At 39.5% G+C, this 17,850-nt stretch overlaps 1 protein-coding gene across 1 annotated transcript in view; it reads left to right on the top strand.

Moving 5' to 3' along the window:
* Positions 1–17,850, top strand: part of slc2a4rg (SLC2A4 regulator) — a 47,677-nt gene that overhangs the window by 906 nt on the left and 28,921 nt on the right. The window contains exon 2 of the mRNA XM_086030796.1: positions 2,547–2,782. Within this exon, the coding sequence (XP_085886922.1) occupies positions 2,547–2,782 (236 nt within the window). The remainder of the gene's footprint in view (positions 1–2,546; positions 2,783–17,850) is intronic.

The following is a 17,850-nucleotide window of genomic DNA, read 5'->3' as shown; positions in this document are numbered from 1 at the left end:
CTAGAGGTGGGTAGAGTAGCCAACAATGTACTCAAATAAGAGTACTGCTACTCTAGAAAAATATGACTCACTTAAAAGTGAAAATTAGTCCTCTGAGTAATTACTTGAATAATAATGACAGCAATTGCAACTATCAAAATAAATACAAGTTCAATGTACTTCACTCCTGCTGATGAGAAAGTATTTATAGACGTTAACAAATGCAAAACCAAAACTTCCACTGACATTAACATGAAAACAGTTAAAAGGGTAATAAAAGGTATATCTAGACCCCTAGCTCACATTTGTAATATGTCATTCCAAACTGGAAAATTTCCCAATAAAATTGGTGATTAACATCACTTCACAAAGTATCGGCCTATCTCTCTGCTTTTACAATTCTCAAAAATTCTTGAGACACTGTTCAATGAAAGATTATGCAAATTTATTGAAAACACAAATTGCTCAGTGAGAGTCAGTTTGGATTCAGAGCAAATCGAGCTACAGCACTAGCATTAACAGAACTAATAGAAGAAATTACTAACTCAAAGAGAAGGAAAAATGTGATTGGGACCTTTTATTTATGAAAAAATGCATTTGATACAATAAATCATACAATATTAATCGAACAATTTGGGATTCGATGGGTTGTTCAGAATTGGTGAGGAGCTATTTGGAGAGGAGGCAGCAGTTTGTGGACATTGTATGTGGCGTTCCGCAGGTGTCAGTACTAGAACCAATTTTATTTAACATATATATTAATGACATTTGCAATGTCTCAAAATCTATGAAATGCCATCATTTTTGCAGATGACACAAATATTCTGGTTTCTGGGGATAGCTTGCAGCAACTACTGTCATTGTTGACTTGTTGACTGTAGAGATGACTAAATTAAAAAAGTGGTTTGATGGAAATAAGTTATCACTGAACCTAAATAAAACTAAAATCATGATATTTGAAAACTATAAAAAATAATCTGAAACAATCCGTACAAACAGTACAGATAGATTGTATACATTTAGAAAAAGTATATGACTATATTTCTAGGGGTAATTATTGACAACAAAAATTGCTGGAAACCACATAAAACACATACAAACCAAACTATCTAGAAGCATTTCTGTTATATCCAAAGCCAAATACTTCCTGAATTATAAATCACAATATGACGATTGCACGGGACACTCTGCGCATGGTCAACAGCAAGGAATCTTGGTCTTTGTAGTACAGGGAGTGCTTGGATGCGCGCTGTTTGGCACGCAGCCCACTGAAATACACATTTAGTGATAAACAAAACATGGCAAAAGCTAGAGTAAGTACGTCACCACACTTTAAAGCGTGGAGGAAACTATTTGCTTCATTCATGCGGTGAGTGACATGAATATAATGTGTTTTATTGACGGAAGCAAGTAACAAGTGGAGATGGGCGTAAATTGCATCATAGCGTCCGTTTCAATTCTGTTATTTAAATGTGGGGGGGCGGGGGGCAACTCTCTCCGCTCAAGCCTTGTAAACGAGTTTTTCCGAATTACTCAGAAATTGGAATTTTGACCTTAACCCGAATATTGGCTGCATGTAAACGCAGCCATTGTAACGAAGTAAAAGTAGTGTTTCTTCCTCACAAAAATACTCATGTAAGAGTAACAAGTATATTTAATTAAAATTATTCTGACAGTCCATATTATCCACAAATGTACTTAGTGTAGCACATTACTACATACCTCTGGTAATGCCTGAAATGGTGACACATGGTCAAGTGCTAGCTTGTTCTGCTTATATGTACACAACAGTCATGGACGAAACGACACCGTGGACATGTACACTACATGAAAATTACGGTTAGTATTTTTCACTATATTTATTTATTTATTTTTTTTTTTTTGCAATAACTGCATAACTGAGGTGCTTTGTGTCGCAGGCTACATTTAAGTGAAACGTGTGGCATACAGTGAGATGTTAAAATGTGAGAAAATCCAATTTGTTATTCTAAAAAGTGTTAAGGCCTAGATAGACCAATCCGATGTTGGCCAACTGTGATCGACGCCTACCCCCTGGGGCGTCGGGCTGTCTGTCGACACGTCGCACTGTAAAAAATACACCGCAACGACAGACAGTGAGGCTGACCATTAAAGTAACTTCTGCACACGTGTGAGATGTAATACTCCTCCATACCATCGGCAGTGGTAGTCACTATTCCTCATGGTTAGAAGCAAACCCTCACGCTCTTAACACAGTATCGTGCAATACTTAGACTGTCAAGTTATGGGCGAGTACAAAACTGTAAGTACTTGTACTTGTACTCGTACTCGGTCTGGAAAAAGTGGTATTGGTGCATCCGTAATAATTAAGAGGATGTGATTTTACATTTATGACAGTTTTCAATGACATTAAGGCCCTCTGGGGGAAAAGTATTACCAAGATGTGGCCTGTTTTGACAGACACCTGGCTCTGACCCATCATTAACATTCTGACTGCTTCAGTTTAAAAGGTGTACCTTCTGAAAAACTGCATCCCTCGGCCTTATACCTTCAAATGTTAGCCTGGTTTTAATTTCCCATTTTTCCAGACTGGCCTGGGCGAACACAGAGACGCTGGTTGCACTGCAAGCCTGAAGAGGACCAGTCCTACTCACTGCCCAGGCACAAATGGGCAGACGGCAGGCAGCTTCATGCACTTGGACATCAGGACTCAAGAGAGGCAGGTTGAGATGGCCATCAGCTTCAGGCCAGCACCAGGACAGAATGTACCGCAGATGGAGAGACAACCCCTCCCTTCCTCTCATATCCCTGTCCCCAGAAACAGGTATGATGTCTTCAAAACACTTATTGCCTGACTTGCTTTTATTTGGCATTGTGGGGGCATCCCATTCATGCATCACAACATGCATGACTTTTGTTAATTTGATGACAATCCGTTTTAAGTGATTGTTGCCCAATATATAATAGACCTTTAGAGCATACGCAAGTGGCATATACAAGATCACTGTCCATTAAACCTGTTGTAGGAAGAGTTTTAATTAAAAAAAAAAAGTAAGGTGATTGGTACTTAGAACACTTTGCCTGTTATTTACAATGTGTGCATCTTGGATCATCATATAGAAAAACTGGATATTCACCTTTTCCACTGTTTGGTACCTACTTTACTCAACTCGTTACTGACACTATTCCACTGGCAAAAGCAGGTAGTACCAGCTACTTTGCTCGGACCTGGTTTACCAGGGTTGCAGTTATGCTGAGCAGGTAGCAAGCGGGTGCTGCATTATTCTTCTTTTTCAGGATATTCAGCTGGAAAAGATCAAAATAAACATTCTCGCTGTTAGCTCACTGTTAGCTCCAACTTTGGATGCTGCAGTATGAGACTCCACATTCTTCATTTCTCACTGTCACCACTCATATAAAATCTCGCCTAGAAGTGCAAGGTATGGACATTATATGCAGTAGACGGTACAAATATGGCTCATGGGATAGATTTGGACTCTCCCGAGCAATCGCGATAACGCTTGTTGATGACATAATCGTATCTGGTGGAGTACCATTTTTGGTTAAAAGAAGAAAAAAAAACCCGATGCGTCAAAGTCCAAAAGTGATTCATGCTCCCTGCTTTGCCGGCTGCTTCGAAACTATCACTATGTGCTAAGTTAACATGATCTGCACGACCACACCAGCTACAAGCTGAGGATTGGCTAGCTGGCCTGGCTAAACACTGTCCGGCTACCACAGTGCAGATCTGCTCCACTAGGTCTGTGTTCCCCAACCAGGGGTACGCGTACCCTTAGAGGTACGTGAGCACTTTGTAGGGGATATGTGGAAACATTTAATAATTTATTTCCCAGACCTTTGGCAGAGCTGTGCCAAAACAGCTGTGTGTCAGCTCATGTGTCTCATTAAAGCTCAGATAACTGATGAAAAAAGAAAGTAAAAGTGCTATTGTAGGTCTGAATATTATTCATGTTCAGGGTTTTGTTCCTGATCTTTAAAGTTTAAATGCCTGTGTACTGTCCTCGCTAAAATGTATGGGCTTAATCTGAATCTGAAACTAAACTCTGGAGACGTGATGCAAGACGTCCTGATAGTTGTCTGTAGCATTTGATATGAAATCTTGACATTGGCAAAATTAAAACTGCACACATGGATTCAAAGCAATCTCTTTCCCTTTTTTTCCCTCAATTGTGTAATTTTTTCTTCATGCATATATCACATGAGCCCCCAACACTTCCTGTTTCATGTCAAAATAGAAGCATGGTATTTAAAAATAAGTGAGAACAAATAAACAAATTAACAAAAATTCACCTAAAAGGCAGAACAGCCTGTTTAAAGGGGACTTTAGAGGAAGCTTCAGGTTTTTATGGTTAATGTGATAAAAGTTATATATGACAAAGGCAGGTTTATTCTTTTTTTTAATTAACATTTTTGTATTTATATTATTTATTTTCAAGGCAACATGTTTATTTTATGCTTAATATGAGTTAAAAAGAAGACAATGACAAAGAATTCAATATTAAAATTATCTTTACAAAGGAAAATTATTTTCATTGAATAATCAGTTGGGTTACATCCTATTTCCTGAGAATCATCAAAACGTATGAGTGAGAGGGTACTCATAACAAAAACGTTTGGGTGTACACGATCCAAAAAAGGTTGGGAACCACTGCTCTAACTCACTGGTATCTGCATCCATGGCAGCGAAGAGGCTACACTTCTGACAAGTATTGTTATAACTAAAGGAGGACAAGGAGTAGCTAAGCATGCGACACAGAGAGAACAGCAAAAGACTGTGAAGCTATGCTAACCGCTGTCAATGTGAGATTTAGACGAGAGTAGCGAAACACCAGAATCAGTGCTTACGTGGTGCAGTACACTTTTAACAAACGTCTGTCTGAAGCCGTGCTACAGCAGAGAGTAGTCAACTATGAAGAAAAAAATTGTTGGTAAATTTACAATTGCTAGAGAGTAGTTAATAAAAAAGCTATACGTCAATTGTCAGTCCGGCAAAAAGAAAAAAAAAACGTCATAGTTCAACAGATGAAAAATTAAATTTGATTAAAATGGTATATAGAGTGCACAATATATCAGTGTATCTACATCATACGGAGGCTGCCAAACCTCACAGGCTCACATACTTATTTGCCAACTTAATCCGTTGAACTGTTAAGTACAGCGGGAGCACACGGGAGGCACCTTGTGTCTCCTTACTGTGGCCAATAGCCACATGCCGAAAAATAAATACCATAGACCCTTGTTCACCTCCATTGTTGTTATTTGTTGTTCCAACTAATGGGATCAGGGCTTGAGTAGAGTAGAGGTGAGCCAGTGCAGTGGAAAAGCGGCAATGGTGCTAACTGGATAAGGAATTAGGAATTTAGGAAAGTTTGTTGATTGGGCCTCTGTGGTCCATGCAGAAGTCTTTTCAACGCCCCGGGCCCAGGCCTCCCTGTTGACCTTCTCTATTGACAACGCATGCTCACTCCATTTGGCAGACAGGAAAATGAGCCCTGTCATCTGTGTTTGCGTTTCTGTTTTAGGTTTCATATGGCCTGACTTCTTGTGGCTGTTTCACATTGTTTTTCTGGCACATGCATTTGTACGCGGGACATTCTTTATTTTTACCCTGGGCGAAGCTTCCATGCGCTCACAGTTTTGCACAAAACAAGCAGCAAGTGCCCTCAGGGACAAGCCGTGCGCGCTGATAAGTGATTATGTAACAGTAAAAAGGACTGGGTGAGGCTGCAGGCTGGGCCAAAGCACGACTTCCTTTTGCGCTGTGACGAGTTACTTGCTGTATCTGTCTTTTAAAACTAAGTTTATATATTAACAATTAAACTCGTGGCCTCCCACAAACAGATGATGAACTATAGGGTGATGGCAAGGTATTTAATAATGAGGTTGAATGTTTTCTCCCAGATTGTAAAATGTAACGGCTGTCATCACAGCAGATTGCCACTGCCAACTTTGATAATGGGCGCAGTGCACGTGGTTGGTTGATCCTTCCGTCTTCATCCCAATAACGTCATGTGCCTCTTCGCTCATACATCTCTGGGCCGCCTAGCAAGCCTTGACATGTTTTTTTTTTTTTTTAACCTGCTTTACCGCGCGCATGTGCATTACTTCTCGTCGCTCCATCCTGGTCTTCGTCAGTTCAAAGCGTTGGCTGAGCATCACACTCGTGTCGCAGTAGTGGCTAAACAAACATGGTACAGCTCAATGTGGTTACAGAACACAAAATAACGGTGTGGTCATAATAGCAGGCCTGCTGCTTTTGGTGCTCCATTGACCTGAAGGATGTAGCCTAGCCTCAGCTCGCTTTGTTTTTTTGACTTTGTCTTTTGCCACCACAGAAGTACATTTTGGAACCTTTGCTGCATTGTACTAGTTACCACACTCTGTCAATATGATTTTACATCAAATTGAACTTAATCACAAGAATGATCAAATCTTTTTTTATTCAACAATGGCGCCTTGGGGTACAGATGACCGGATTTACGAGTTTTTCGAGGTAGGAGCTGTCATTTGGCCAATTTTTGTTGTTGTTGTTTTGCACTTGAGAGCAAAAATTTGAGATACGAGCACTCTATGGGCAGTTCACGTAACTCAACTCACTCACCAAAAAAAGAGGCTTCGAGATATTCATTGACACTCCAATTGAGCTTTTACTGTCAAACTAAATCAAATAACCAGAATTACACTTTGTCTATTTAAAACAATCCCACAACTTTGCCTTCTGCAAGCTTAATGCTCGCGCACAACGTAAAACTCCATAGGCGGCAAAGCAAATGGCATCGATAGCAACTTGGTGGTGTTATAAAGCTTTAAGCAACAGATATTTGAACACAAACAGTGCATCACCACCAGTTATGCAAGTAACGCGCGTTACTTTAAGTTAGCAAGTAGTCAGACTTTGGTTACTTTACATATACCTCAAAAAGTTACTTTGTTGACTGTATTCACCCCTTCATGCAAACGATGAGTTAATGGCATTGCCATTTATTTAATTGGGCTAGATGAGTTAAGATACTGTGTTTTGTGTTGAGAGCATGGTCACGGAATGAATTAAAATTGTATTTCAAGGTACTGCCGCAGATTGTTTTCTGATCACTGTGGCAAGTTTATGTGTGCGCGTGAGTGGGTGTGAATGCTTAAGTGTGACTCATTCCACTCTCGCTGTTTGGATCATGTAACAAGACATTTATTTATTTGAATTAACCAGTAATACAACCATTGTGTTCAAGGATTAGATTTGTTGAAAGAAACTTAAGTGTGAAAGCAGCAGCTCACCTTTGGAGTCTTTTAAAAGAGCCCCTCTTATTTCCGCGGAAAACATTTTCCTAGCTTTGAGCTTTGTGTCTTTGTGTCAGTTTGCAAATGCTGCAAAGTAGGTCACTGTTCTTCGGACATGCCAAGGCAAAGATCCTGCTGCAAAAGTAGGAGGAACCAATATTGTCATTCATCAGTCATGCTCATTACTTAAGTTACAACACAATAGAATGTACTGTATTCACAGTTAGGATTGCAACTAATGATTATTTTAATGATCGTTAAATGTCAATTATTTTGTTGATTCATTGATGAATTTCCATCCCTTTTTAAAAAAATGATATGATTTCAAATAGAGACTGCAGAAAAAAGTACAAACAAATTAATTATGTCAGAAAATAGGTAAAAATGTTGTCATTGCTTCCCAAAGTAAAAGCAAATGTTTTATGTTGATTCAACATAAAGATACCGTAATCCGCCTACTTTCATGGAGGACTACAAAAATCTACTGAAATTCTGAAAATTTGGACATTCAATTGAAACAATGTCTCTAAAAGAAATAAATACTTCACATATGCCATTTGCAGCAATAAAGACTTTTGTCTATAATTAATTTGATAACTTCATTATGTTTCATGTACATTTAGTAACTTTAATAAAATCTTAAAAATGATATAGCTGGCCACCATGTTCATTAAATACGTGACTAAAAAACTGTCAGGTGTGTAGGAGTTGAACTAGACTTCACAATGATACACACACAGCTTCGCCGAATGGAATGCATCTGTAATGTTGCCTTAATCCTGAAAGAATGAAGCCATATCGTTTGAAGACAATACTATGAAACAAGTCTACCCAGGGAGATTCCACTTTTCATGTGAGAGATGAAGCGCCGCATGGTGTTTTGAAGGCACAAAATACACTTTGGAGAACGAGTAGACCAGGAGGTGTGGCAAACAGCACCATGTCTGCCATGTCTTTGCGCGCTACACATACACACGCATGAACAATGCTGTCATTACTACTGTATGTCCTCCTACCTTACTTACCTGCATGAAGATCAGAGCGCCGCTGTCTCAGTGGCTTAATTTACAAACGTGGACTCCGCTTGCATTATGGACATAACGCCCACAACGCATGGCAGGAGGTGTGAGAGAAAGCAGATCCTCCTTCAAGCAGTTAAACTCATCCCCCACTTATTGCTCTTTAAAAATACTCGGCACAGCTTTTGTTTTTAATGTCACCTGCGTGGCATGCAAACTGTAAACGACTCCTCTTCGTTGAAATGTTCACTGCACACATGCGTGCTTGCCTGTTCTTGTGCACGTGGGGCTCGACAAAGCTTGCCTAAGTACACTTTTTGTAAAATCTGTGGAATATCACGCAAGTGTGCGCTTTGTTTGCCGTTACTGGACGACCCCTTGCAAATTTTTGCCATGCGTTAATGCAGGGTTTTTCTTTGTGTCCTCCTCGTTGTCCAATGTATGTCTATTGTCCAGCAGTAAATTACATACGTTGTGTCTCGTTGGACCCGTCATGGACGAAACTGTCTGTTGAAAATGTTGCCATAAAAGTGAAATATAGGGGTGTATTTTTGCAGCTCTTATGCACTTTTCCGAGCTAAACTAATTAATTACTACCTATCAAGCCACACGTAAAATTACTGGAACCTTTCTTTAATACATTTTCAAATATAATGCATATATTCTAAAATATATACTGTACAATTAATCGATTAATTGTTACACCTCAAATGTACCGTAACATTTTCAGCTGGAATTGTGGTGTTTTATGCTGTTTTAAGCTGCGGCAAATTGCTACCAAATAAATAAATTATTCTTAATGCATGTACTTTTGTTGACTCTGTTGTTGAATGTGAAGCTCTTTTCAGAACTGGGCATTCCGTCTATGTGACGGACCGGTCCGTCTATCCGAGTAGGACGGACACCCAATTTGCTGACCATTGACGAATGACGGCAAACATTTTAAAATAGACGGACCAAGCATTGTCGAAAGCCCATGTATTTAATCCGACTTCTGTTTTTAGTCCGTCTTTAGTCTATTTTTCGCGGCGAGGCTTCGATGGCTATTCAGGGGTATTCAGTGTCAAAGCTTTGTTGGTAATAGTAATCATTAGAGGTGGGAGCAAGTCACATGTAAGTCTCGAGTCGTTACCAACAAGTCTCAAGCAAGTCCCAAGTCACTGCGGAAAAAAATCAAGCAAGTCAAGTCGAGTCGCCACCAAATTTCAAGTATGTTAAGTCAAGTCATTACTTGTTTAAAGCAAGTCATAAGTCAACAGTAAACATAGCACAGTAAAACATAAGTCGGAGTAATAATTAAAAATATTGTTTCCCTCATCCTATGACAAAGAGTACATTATCTCTATAAATGTAATCAACATTTACATCTGTAAAAATAACAAGAAAAACAATTAACTTAAAATGAATGTCTACACTTGAATTATTTAGAAGAATGCGTGTCATTTTTTCAATCGAACATTTATATGAGTGGCACATGGTTAATGTGGTGATAAATACTGAATTATGCTGAATGAGGGCGTAAACGTGTATAATCATCATCAGGTTTCTGGTGCCAATCTGTTGATTTATAAATCGGCTTCAGAAAACAGGTGAGACGTTTTTGGTCATTATCTGAGCCTTGACCAACTTTGATGTCTTCTTCAGTCGACAGAAGTGACAAAATAGCCGCACCCCGAGATGGCTAAAAGTGGGTGCATTTTGCTGCTTAACTTGTATTCCACAAACACAATATTAATCAGAATGCTGTATTTCAAGTAATGGGCCTGCATAGAACATATTCTGGAAAAAATGTTTGGGTTGACTTCCGCTTTAATGATTTCCGAGTTAGCCTGTATTCATAGTTTAAGTTCAGACATATGTTGCATTTCCCCCCCTATTTGTATATTCCACATCTACAAGATTTTGAAAACAACCAACATCCCAGCTGTCAAAGCTGATAAAAATGCAGAAACAAAGAAAATAAACGACCACAAAACTTCCATTCATGATGGCTATGCATTCTAGTGAATCAATGGATGAGATAATTAAAGAGTCTTACCGGTTGGGCTTGCTGAGCTAACTCCAAGTATTGTGATGCATTGAGAGTGACTCCACTTTCTCATTCAACCATTCCCTCCCCCCCTCTTTTTTTTTTGCTTCGACTTGCCAGCATGGACTTGAGATACAAGCATTGTACTCAGATCATGTCACAACAAGCAACAATTTGGCAAATAGTGGACACGTGTTGAAAAAAGAGGCTTCTAGCTGTTTCCCGTCACTCACAGTTAAAGTTTACTGTCAAACTAAACATAAAGCAGAGATGTACTGTACATCTTTTGTATATAAAACAAACAAATACTGTAGCTTAGCCTTTCAGTGCACGATCTTAATTCTAATGCAAAATACATTCTATGTTGCGGTGCGTTCATGTAGATAGACTCTCTCTCTCTCTCTCTCTCTCTCCCCCTCTCTCTCTCTCTCTCTCTCTCTCTCTCTCTCTCTCTCTCTCTCTATATATATATATATATATATATATTATTTTTTCTCTGCATAGAACAACGAATATTAGTGCTGTACTGATGAGCTGAGAGAAGTTGAGATGTCTCAATACACAATAGTCCCGTCTGTCACTTACACTGCCCCCAAGTGACCATGGCAGGCACACCAGACTGAGCAGTACATGGTCATTCAATTGATGCAGTGTGACAAAATCTTTCATCCTTTTAAATTCTAGTCAGTGATGTCATTATGGTATGTTTTTATAAAGTGCAATATTACAGAGTGTTATTTTTCCTCATTAAAATACACGCTACTACTTTTTTAAAAATTATTATTTGGCAGTGAAGGCTGGAACCAATTATAGTGGCATTGTTTTGAGTTAAGAGTGTGGTCACGGAACGAATTAAACTTGTATCTAAGGCACCGCTGTATGTGCATAACAGTAAAAGGAAAAACACACATATTTGCATATTGTTGTATAATTCTCTGAAACTTGACATTGAATTTGAGCACAAATACAGCTACACAAATCAGCGGCGACTTTTTCACTCCCATCTGTCTTGTCACCCGTGTCCCTGAGTCTTCCCCCATTCTGTCTCTGTTAAGCTTGCTGTCACTCACCATAATGCACAGTCTGTTATACCTGTCAATACTCATCAGTGTGGGATCCAGCACGCTGATGAAGGAACAAAGCACAGTTTTCTGTGCGCAAGAAATGACCCTGGTGAAATGGGGCAGGGAGCGGGCAGTTTGTTTTGAATTTAAAGGTCTTATCTGTCTTTACCCAGGTACACTGTCACCACTGTGTAGTGAATAGAAAGCGCTGACTTTGCATAAAGACCAAGACAGAGTAAGCAACTGCAGTGAGGAGTGTGTGGTAGAGTCAAATAGGCATCTCTGGCTTGAACATAATGACAGTGCAAGGCTTTGACTCAGGCCAGCAAGAATCACCACAACGGTTTTGAGCCAGGCTGGCAGGCTGAAGCTTGACAAGCCTCAACCCCCCCCCGCCCCAACCCGTTTGACAACCCCACTGCCGCCACTCTACTCCCAAAGGAGATATTACCGCCTGTTGCTTAAGGTCAGAGTCAGTGGAACAGCTACCCGCCCCCACACTTGCCTAGGATGTCTAACCCACACCCATCGACATGCATTTTAAGCAGAGGAGCCTATAATAGTTACTTCCGTTTGTATATTGTACTTGCTTTTGTATTTTTTGAACCAGGCACAAATTGTTGTCTGTAAATATGAATTTGTGAATGAATTTCTCTGGCTTTTCTATGTCCTGTCGAGACTACGAGGGGTTAAAGCTTGCGTTGACACAGCCACGGGTGAAAGGTCGAGCCGAGTCATGCGGGAAGGTGGGCGTTGAACAGGGGAAGCAAGTAGGGCATGTCCAGCTGGTCACCCTCAGAGTTTGTCACGTGCCACACCGGCAAACCATAACTGACGAGGTGCAACGATTAATCAATTAATCAACAACTAATCGGTTATCAAATTAATCCTCACCTATTTTCATAATCGAATAATTATTTACAGCCATTGTTTAACATACAATTTTGCAAATTATTATTTCCGCCTCTAAGCAGTACTTTCTGTGATTTCTGTAGTCCTCCATGAAAGCAGACTGATTAGTACTGAGTACTTGTTTAATCAAAATAAGATTTTGAAACATTTGCTTCTACTTTGTACTTTGTAAAACAATTATCAACATATTTGTCCGTTTTCTGACATGTTATCAATAGAGGTGGGCGATTACGAAAAAAATAAAATAATTGAGATTATTTTGATTGATATTGACATCACGATTATTAAAAATGATTATTATTTATACAATACAGTACAATTTTATTTATACAGCGCATTTCATAACAGCTAGAGCTGTAACAAAGCACTTTACAGACAACACAATAAATAGAACAAAAACAATAAAAGGCTGTGATACATGTATTAATAAATATAGATATGAATTATATATAAATATAAATAAAATATAAATAATGAAGACAATCAATTTACATAAAACACTATATACAATTGACACCGGAAAAGAGCCGAAAATTTCAGAAAGCTGCGATTTAAAGTGACAATGTTGTAGTATTGATTTACTACCTGAGCCCTGAGTGGTTTTGATGTCATTTTCAGTCGACAGAAGTGACAAAATGGCCGCCCCCTGAGATGGCTAAAAAGGGGTGGATTAACTCTTATTCCACAAACGCAACATTTATCAGAATGCCTTGTTTCAACTAGTGGGCTTGCATAGACAAAAAATACTTTTGGGTTGACTACACATTGACGGTATAGATAGACGAACAACTGCAAACTCAAAATGAATTAATAGCATTTGAAGAAATTAGGTGAAATTGGATTTGCCACGGCACCCTAGTTGGGAATCACTATTTTTGAGTCATTGGTTATTCTAATGAGGGTGTCTTGCTACTAGGCGACGCTGTATTGTCGTGTGGCGATCAACCGTTCATCATTGGCAGCTACGCTGTGTGGAGGAGAAATCAATTTGATTCGGGAGAAGAGTAGGAGGCGAGGAGGAATGTTTTCCGCAAAAAGTGTGCTGCACAGGCACAATTCTAAGAAAATATGCATCGATTAGACATCACACCATATACGTCTTCACAGAGTGAGTTGGTGTTTATGGGCCCGTGAGACAGGCAAGAAAAAAAAAAGATCCAGAGGGAAGGAAACAGGCTCACCCACACTTATGTAAGGCCATTTTTGCCTCAGTGCCGTTGGTCTACATACCAACCAGAATTTGTTCTTTGGCCCATTTTACTCCTCCTGACCACTGACATTTGGCTTCTCTTAATCTCATGCAAATATTGTCACTCTTCCGTCCTTCTTCATTTGTAATAAAAGTTTGCAACAAAAAAGTTAAGTTATTCTAAAAAGATTTTTCCATTGCAAAAAAGACAACATCATGGATTATGCACTGAACCGACAATTCAAGACGCCTTCTTTCTGGATTTTGGTTTGAAAACCTTTTCTGCTTTGTGAAATGCTCTTTCCGCCCCTTCCAGGTGCCTTTTGTCTGTTCCATATGTCCTTCGCCCCATTTCTCGTGGCCCCCAGCGTCCTACTTCTTTGTCTAAAGGTGGAGCTGGTTAAATCCAACGCAAATCCAGAGGAGATGAATCTCCCTGAACAATGCGAGTCTCCTTCTGAGAAACATGTTTTTCCCAAAAGAAAAGAAAACTGTGTATTTCTGCCACCCTCTTAAGAAATTGAATATCAAGGCAAAGATGCAAAAGATTTGCGCTTTTAAAGTTTGTGCCCAAAGTTAATTGTTTTGCTGTGTGCTTGTTGCAACGTGTCGAAATCCATTTCCAACGAAGCTAAAATGCAACATTACCTTGTTATGCAAACTAAGTTACCGGTACTTTTTAAAAAAAAATTTGATTCCTTTGTGGGTTTGCAAAAGCCACAGTGGAGGCTCATTGGTAGAAAACACAGCACAGTGATGCTTTGATGTAGTTGTTTAATTCGATCCGTGAACATGCTTTTAACTTAAAATGTTTTTTCAAATTGTCTTTCCCCATTGAAACGGATGGAAATGACAATCTCTTGTAGCCCCTCAAATGTTTGTTTTTTTAATCAAAAAAGCACCCTACAGTATTTTACTTTATAAAAACATACAGTAAGTAATAACAATACAATACAATTTTATTTATATAGCGCATTTCATAACATAATGATATACAATGTAAATAATTAAAATGTTTGTGCTCCATGATTTTATTGTACTTCTTTGGGTTTCCCCCCACTAGGGGGGCTTGTAATACAGACGTAAATATTATTCAAAGAAGATTTTCACAGATATGTCATTCAATGATCTGCCGTAATTGTCATTTTTTTGCAGTAGATAAAGAATATATGCTTGTAGGTGTGACTATTATATTACATCCTTTACTGCAACATTTGTGATCAAATATCTCTTGCTTGAAGGGTTATAACTGATGCAATACGATGGCATTTTGCATTGTGCATTAACATTAAGCCAACAGACTATTGTCATTTATGTGGCTTGGTTAAATACACGGCATGTAATTGTCTCTGTTTTATGTAAAAACATCAATTGGATATGGAACTCCCTCATTCTAAGACAAAATATCAACTGATCATCAGAAGTCCGCTCACTCGTAAGTTGAGGTACCACTCTATTTTTTTACTGCGATTTAAACAACAGAGTGGGCAAGAAGAGTTCTTTGATGTGCTCTAATAAGCAGGTTGCAAGAGGACAGAAGTAGATTATCAGTCAGCAGCTCGTCAGGTCCTTTTCACTTTCTGCTGTCATGTTTCTCTTTTTCACACATTCAGTGTGTCAGTCTGTGAGCGAGATATCATTCAGCAGCGGCTTCCTAAGACACTCTCCTGCCCTCACCCCATGGGCTGTTCCATTCGAGAATTTGCGACGTAATGCTGACTCAGATTTGACTCAGATATATTTACACTCCGGTCATGACCACACACGAGCACCGCTTTGCACATGTGCATGCTATATACAGTACATAGTGTGGCGTGTCTTTGCTACATTTGTGCTATGTGACTTGTCTGTCTGGAATGGCAAACATTTTAGGGGAGGAGTTAGTTTCTGGCTTTACATCCTCCGTGTTTCATTTCAACCCATTAGAGTGTCCACTGTGGTCAAGTCATGAACTCTTTGAAGGCATTTAGAAGGACAATCCACACAGAAGGCAAAGTCAGGCAATATTGTGTTAGAAGTCCTGAAAGTCTGTTGCGTATCTACTAACTTCAAAGCAGGGCCAATTCTAGGATCTTGAATTCAGGGGTGCTACAGAGAGGTCTACGTGGGCTACAAAATAATAAGAAACGGAATACTAATAATCTAGTGTAGTCCTGTCTTACTCTCTCTGTACCATCAACCAAAAGGCACCAAGCAATGCCTTTTATATCCAATATGACAAAAACTGATAGGTTGATCCAACATAAATCATTCATTTGATCTAAAGGCCTAGATACACCAATCCGACGTCGGTGGTCAGAAAGCGTTGGGGGGGCGTATTGTGCCTTCTGATTGTTGTAGTGACCAACGTTGTAGCGTCAGAGACCGTCAGGAAGCTTCTGGTAGGCGTTTCAGCATGTTGAATCGGCATCGTGAGTTGTGACATTTGGTCACTCTGATTGGCTGTTAGCTCGCAAATCAGCACATGAGCACGAACCTGAAGTGACAAATGCGGATAAACAGTGCGCACGCCTTTGCCGGCTAAATCTTCTGACAAGTACAAGAGCGAGGGTTGACAATGTAAGTATTTTACGATACTCTGTCAAGAACGTGAGCGTTTACTTCGCCTGGGAGTTCATCGTGAGCGAAAAATATAGCTGAATGCATTGTTTACGTTTTTATAATCCGCCCCGGCCAATAGCTTTCCGGTTTGTTTTTTCTAAACATGAGGAATAGTGACTACCGCCGCCAATAGTATGGAAGGGTATTACATCTCACGCATGCGCAGAAGGTACTTTAATGGTCAGCGTCGCTGTCTGTCGTTGCGGTGTATTCTTCCAGCTTGACATGTCGACAGCCGGCCCGACGCCATAGATGGTAAGCGTCGGTCACAGTTGGCCAACGTCGGATTGATCTATGTAGGCCTTAACACTCTTACATGAACTTGGCTCTTGTTTGCCGGGAAACGATCTTATATCAGTGGGGCTACCTGTCAGTCTGTATACACACGCGCATGTACACCCACACACACAAACGTTAGCAAGACAACTGAAGCACTATAGGCTTTAATATTAACACATACACATCGCAGAAGCTTGTCTCATTCTTATCAAAAAGGACAGTGATAGCTCTACGGTAGGACCACTAGTAACATTTCCTAACTGGGAAAAAAACTTGTGCTCAGTCCTACCCAGCAACTTGGTTAAACAGTAAATGTAGCAAAAAAAAGTGGCCAGGTAATGATAATAATGTGCTGGTATTGAGTTGTAGAAGCTAATAAATTTGACATGCATTCTGCTAAAGGTACTCTTACACATTCACTCTATATGACAGGAAGGTACTGACAGCTCCATGCACACATGCTCTGTTGGCACTCAACACGTGGGAGGGGTGAGGTGGATCAAATCATTTTTAGGCAAAAGGGGGTGTATTGCATTTTTGTTGTTAAACTATTAAGTTTGAGACAAGTACTGTATAGGTTTTACAAATTTCTATCTTGTGAAAAAGAACGCACAGTAAAAAATAAAAGATCTCTAAAATTTGGGGAGGTGCTTGGATTCTCTTTAGGGGCGCTTTACCAACCCCAAAAATGGGCTAGACACGCCTTATGCTTCCAAGACTACAAGTCAAGCCAGTTCTTAGAGTGCTAAACACAAAAGATTTCAAGCAGCCCATGAGACGAATAAAACGTCAGCACAATGCCATTGCACAAAGCAATGTGTGTGCCAGACCAAGTGCTGCTCACTGTCCAAATAACCCCACAGCCACTTGTTGCTCTTCCAAGGACTTTTCACAATGTGGTAATTGTCCCTCTATTGTAGCCACTTCCACCCACTCTTGGTTTTAATCCAGCCATGCAAATATTCACATTTTTATTGTGTTTTTCTTTGTGTACAGTAGATACAGGCGCCATGGAAGCACACCCTAATTCATGCGCTTGGTCTGATGCAAGAGTGACCTTCTACAAATCTATTCATAAAACAATTAAAACACCATAAATTTCTGAAATTACATTTTATTTGAAAACATGTCTAATCATTTTGATAGAATTGTTCCTAGCATGATTTGATATTTGGTCCTTAGTTTTACCATGTGAAGCATGCGTGGTCTCATCTACAGGGACGAGTTGGATTAGCTGGCGCCTGGTTCGAGTGCAAAACGATAGCCTGATGCAAACATTTTTTAATTTTTAATTTTTTTTATTTTACTGAGCATTTATTTAACCTTCATCAACTTATGATGTCAGCCATAACAATAGCATTGCACCTACTGCAGTGTGAGTTCAGAAGTAAAAATGAGGATATTCATTGGTTAATGACAATTTATCTTGTATTTTAGTTGGTAAGGAGTTATTTACTGTGCATTTAATGTGGACCAACAACAGCTGTTCCTGACTCTGATTGG

The sequence above is a fragment of the Filicampus tigris genome, chromosome 1 (assembly GCF_054856515.1).
Source record: "Filicampus tigris isolate MCC_2025a chromosome 1, RoL_Ftig_1.0, whole genome shotgun sequence".
NCBI classification, from domain to species: Eukaryota; Metazoa; Chordata; class Actinopteri; order Syngnathiformes; family Syngnathidae; genus Filicampus; species Filicampus tigris.
The sequence above is the reverse complement of the archived record's forward strand: the minus strand, read 5'-3'. Positions and strand labels throughout refer to the sequence as shown.